Source organism: Equus asinus, chromosome 12 (genome assembly GCF_041296235.1).
Source record: "Equus asinus isolate D_3611 breed Donkey chromosome 12, EquAss-T2T_v2, whole genome shotgun sequence".
In the NCBI taxonomy this organism is placed as follows: Eukaryota; Metazoa; Chordata; class Mammalia; order Perissodactyla; family Equidae; genus Equus; species Equus asinus.
In genome coordinates, this window is record NC_091801.1 from 24,448,884 (window position 1) to 24,454,076 (window position 5,193).

Here is a 5,193-nt window from a genome sequence, read left to right on the forward strand (position 1 = left end):
AATTTGTCAATTGTTTTCCTATATCTGTTGAGATAATGAAAGAATTTGTCTTTCAGTCTATTAATTTGGTGGGTTACATTGATTGATTTTCTAATGTTGAATCAAAGTTACATTTCTGGGATAAAGCCCACTTAGTCATGATGCATTATAATTTTTTATTGATTTTTTGATTAGATTTGCTAAAATTTTGTTAAGATTTTTTTGAAACTAAATCTATGAAGGAGAATGATCTCTACTTCCCCCACCCGACTCTGTTTGGTTTTGCTCCCCAGTTACTGCTAACCTCAAAATGAGTTGGGAGCATTCTCTCTTAGTCTACATTTGAAAAGAATTTCTATGGTATTGTTTTCATTTCTCACTTAAATTTACTAGAATTCACCATTAAAGCCATCTGAATCTGGAATTTTGTTTATTTTTTAAACCAAGAATTCAATTTTGTTAATACATACATGAGAGCCTATTCCCATTGTTAATTTCTCCTTGATTGTGTGATTTTGTGACTGTTAAGAAATTTGCCCATTTTATGTGTTGCTAATTTTTGTGTTTGTGTGGAAGACTCTCTCTGAGCTAATATTTGTTGCCAATCCTCCTCTTATATATATACTTTTTTTTGCTTGAGGAAGATTAACCCTGAACTAACATCTGTGCCAATTTTCCTCTATTTTGAATGTGGATTGTCATCTCAGCATGGCTGATGAGTGGTATAGGTCTGTGCCCAGGATTTGAATCCTCAAACCTGGGCCGCCAAAGCAAAGTGCACTGCACTTGACCACTATGCCGTGGGGCTGGTCCCTATCTGTTGCTAGTTTTACTGGCATAAAGTTGCTCATGTTATTTTCTTGTCATTTTAATATTTATAGGATGGATGGTGATACTTCTCTTTCATTCTTGATAGTTCAATTTTGAGTCTTCCCTCTTTTTTTCTTCATCGATGTGGCAGAGTTTTGATCAGTTTTATTGATTTTCTAAAAGCATCAGCTTTTCTTTCAATGATTTTCTTTATAATCATTGAAATTTATGATCACAGCTTAGATCACTGATTTTAGATAATTCTTCTTTTTGAATACGTGCTTTAAATTCTATAAATTTTCCTCAAAGCACTGATTAAACTATTTCCCACAAATTTTGACTTTTTCTATTTCCTTTCTTATTCAGTGCAAAATATTTTATAATTTACTTTGTGATTTTTTTCTTTGACCCATGGATTTTTGTGTTTAAAGTGTAATATTTAATTTCCAAATATTTATAGGTTTTTCAGATATATTTTGCTAATGAATTCTTGGTCAATCTCATTGTTGTTAGAGAGCATAAACTATCATTTTAATCCTTAAACTTATTGAGACTTGTTTTATGGCCCCCAACGTTTTCTACCTTTGTGAATGTTTTATGTGCCCTTGAAAAGATATTCTCCTGTTGTTGAGTAGACTATTCCATCAATATCAAATAAGTAAACTTAGCTGATAGCATTGTTCCAATTTTCTATAATTATTGATTATTTTTGCTGTTCTATCAATTACCAAGAGATGAGTTTAGAAATCTCCAAATATAAATGAGTTTATTTCTTCTTTCATTTCTGAGGTAGTATCAATGTTTTATGTATTTTAAAGTTTTGTAATCAAGTGTATACATATTTAGTATGTCATGTATTAATTAACTGGCCTCTTTATAATTATTCGCTAGCCCTCTTTATCTTTGGAAATACCTCTTATTCTGAAATCTACTTTGCTTGATATTAGTATAATCATGCCAGCTTTTTAGTTTTTGATTTAGCAATTATATGGTATAAATTTTTTCATCATTTTACTTGTCACCTATCTGTGCTTTTATATTTAATGCCAGTTTCTGGTAAACAAGAAATTTGGAGTATTTAGGCCTTTTATGTTATTGTAATTATCAATACGGTTGGGTTTACATCTAACATCTTGCTATTTGTTACATCCGATCCTAGTTTCTTTAAAAAAATTCCTGCCTTCTTTGGATTAATTGAATATTTTTAGGATTTCCTTTTATCTAAATCACTGGCTTATGAGCTATACTTCTTTGTTTTATTTTTTACTTTTTAGAGGTCGCTAGGGGTTTATAATATACTCTTTTACTTTATTACAATTTCTCTTCAAATAATAATATGCCACTTTATATAATAGAGTAAGAACCTTCAAACTGTATACTTCTATATCCCCATCCCATCTGTTTTGCTGCTATTGTCATATATTTTAATTTCACATCGTATAAATCTCACAGTACATTGTTATTCTTTGTGCTTTAGACTGTCAACTATTTTTCAAGTTAAATGAGAAAAAATGTCTTTTATACTTTCTCACATATTACCATGTCTATTGCTATTCATTTCTTTGTATGCATCTAAATTTTCGCCTGGTATCATTTATCCTTCAGCCTAAAAAGTTTCCTTTAACATTCTTGTAGTGTAGGTCTGCTGGCAATGGTGCCTCTTATCTTTAGTTTCTCTCAACAAATTTTTAGGTCACTTTCATATTTTTAAAAAGTATCAAATTAATTTAAAAATCTAGTTTCATTTTTTTCCCTGATGAAGATTTCTCCTGAGCTAACATCTATTGCCAATCTTCCTCTTTTTGCTTGAGGAAGATTTGCCCTGAACTAACATTTGTGCTAATCTTCCTCTATTTTGTATGTGGGTCTCTGCCACAGCATGACTGCTGATAAGTGGTGTAGGTCCGTGCCCAGCAACTGAACTTGGGCCACCGATGTAGAGGCACCATACTTAACCATTAGGCCATTGGGCCAGCCTCTAGTTTCATTTTTTAAATTATTGCTATTGGACAATTTTTATAACTTTTAACTTATCTTAGAGGTGAGTGAAACCTTAATAAGCTATTAAAGAGAGGAGGCAGTGAATAAAATTATTGGACCATGCATTTACAAAAGCCATGTTTAATAGTAAAAACTTCTAGTTATGCTACTTAACATGAGCGAGAAATATTCTTTAGCTTTTTAATTCTAACACATTCTTATTTTGACACAATTTATTTATTTTCACTCCAACTGTTGTGATGCCTAACAAAAGTTTTCCAAACTTTAAGGCTTTCTTTACCACTTATGATGTATGACTTAATTGTTACTTTTAAGAATTCCTTAAAAGAGACTTGAAGTTTTAATTTTCACTTTAAAACTGTTTGAGCAACAAATATATGACATCGCTAACACACGGGGTAAAACAAAGAAAAAAGGCAAAAGTGGTATCTGTGTAATCAGCAAGTCATCTGATAAGATATTTTAACTATTTCACTTAGTATAAACAAGAATTAACTCATTCCAAGCTACTACGATGTTTGGCAATTGTTCCTGTCACCTTCAAATCATAGCTTTATTCTTCTCAACAAGTCTTCTCTAAGAAAATAAAAGTTTTGGGGCTGGCCCAGTGGTGCAGTGGCTAAGTTCACACGTTCTGCTTCTCAGCGGCCCGGGGTTCACTGGTTCGGATCCCGAGTGCAGACATGGCACCGCTTGGCAAAAGCCATGCTGCAGTAGGAGTCCCACATATAAAGATGAGGAAGACGGGCATGGATGTCAGCTCAGGGCCAGGCTTCCTCAGCAAAAAGAGGAGGATTGACAGTAGTTAGCTCAGAGCTAATCTTTCTCAAAAAAAAACAAAGAAAGAAAATAAAAGTTCTGTAAGTACAAAACTTGCTATATCCAGAACTCTCTATAAAATCATATGAATCACACCACACCACCCGTCTGTCACTTGCCATGCTCTGATGGCAGCTCACACAGAAGAACTAGAACAACTTACAACTGGGATATACTACCATGCACTGGGGCTTTGGGGAGAAAAAAGGAAAAGAGGAAGATGGGCAACAGATGTTAGCTCAGGGCAAATCTTTCCCTGAAGAAAAAATGCAGAATGTCAGGTAATTATGTTACCAATATCTCAAAGGTTAAAAATCAGAAAAACAATGCAAAAAATAGAAGTATTCATTGATTAATATTATTTTTTAAAAGCCAGGAATAATTCTATTCCAAGAAATAAATAATAATGATACAAGATGTAATTAATATTCTGTATCATTTTAAGCTGAAACACTTTTTACCTCAGAGAGGACAATTCTGACTTTTGTCTTCCTAATTTTCTTTTTCCAGAACAAGATCTCAGTTTAAGCCATTTTTTGAATAGAATTCATAGTCTAACTTCATTTTTCTCCATAGTATGTTTTCATTTCTGTACATAGGCTCCCAAATGGCAAATGACTAACTAGTAAAAAGAGTTTGTAGAATAGTAAATGCTAATTTAAATGACTGTCAACAGACACCAGCAAACTTTTACACCCAAGACTCAAAGTTACTAACATGCTTCTTCCATAAGGTTACACTTTTGTTTACTGAATAGTAGTGTCATAAAAATACAAGAAAAACCACAGTGCATTTTTCCAAGATTTCCTCTAGATGAAGAGGTTGTTTTTTCCTTCAGTCCTTTCTTAGTTGTTTGGCTTTTGTGATTTTTTTCTTTTTAATTCTTCTTCTTTTTTTTTTTGGTGAGGAAGTTTGTCCCTGTGCTAACAGCTGTTTCCAATATTCTTCCATTTTTGTATGTGGGATGCCACCACAGCATGGCTTGACGAGAGGTGTATGTCTGTGCCTGGGATCCGAACCTGCAAACCTTGGGCTGCCAAAGCAGAGTGTGCGAATTTAACCCCTACACCATTGGGCTCGCCCCTGTGAGTTTTTCTTGGTGTTTTTCTTTCTTTTTTCATCCTTTTCCCTTGCTTCAATTATCTTGGCTAATTTCTTGGAGAGTATGGTACTTCCTAGGAACAGTGGCGTAAGGGCCAAATGCATTATTGTAAGGAAACCATAAGGGTCCTTTGCTGTCCATTCTCCAACATACTCAGCCCAAGCCTTTATGTCAAACATCTTTATAGTGGTCTTAGGGAAACACCTACTTGAGTAGGCATCTGTAACTTTGTTCTGTGATTATCAGTGAGCCAATCACAATTTCAGATGAGCATTGGTTGTTTGTTTTTCCTTTAGTGATGTACACTTCTGAGGGAAGGTTTAAATTCTCCTGTGAATCATAATTTTGGACATAAATGCCCAGAAAGAAAGGCCACATGAAAGTGCCTCCCACACTTTCAGGAATAAATATTCCTTCTTCCACCTAAAAGGGGTCAACACAGCTTGACCTGTGGACCAGCCCCATCTAGCTCCTGAAGCTGC

The 5,193-nt window shown here is 34.0% G+C and overlaps 1 protein-coding gene across 1 annotated transcript; it reads right to left on the reverse strand.

The window, feature by feature from the left end:
- Window positions 1–4,443: 4,443 nt before the first annotated feature.
- On the reverse strand, window positions 4,444–4,890 carry LOC106841622 (small integral membrane protein 15-like). The gene is made up of 2 exons (XM_014857717.1): window positions 4,699–4,890; window positions 4,444–4,476 (listed from the first exon to the last, which is right to left on the reverse strand). Exons 1-2 carry the CDS (start codon window positions 4,888–4,890, stop codon window positions 4,444–4,446), a joined length of 225 nt encoding a protein of 74 aa, XP_014713203.1.
- Window positions 4,891–5,193: the final 303 nt, after the last annotated feature.

Excerpts from the sequence above, each read along its gene's own strand:
- LOC106841622 (XM_014857717.1), bottom strand. The coding sequence starts at position 4,890 with ATGTTTGACATAAAGGCTTGGGCTGAGTATGTTGGAGAATGGACAGCA. Across the intron at positions 4,477-4,698 it reads AGAAAAACACCAAGAAAAAC|ATCACAAAAGCCAAACAACT; the intron begins TCACAGGGGCGA and ends AAAAAGAAAAAA.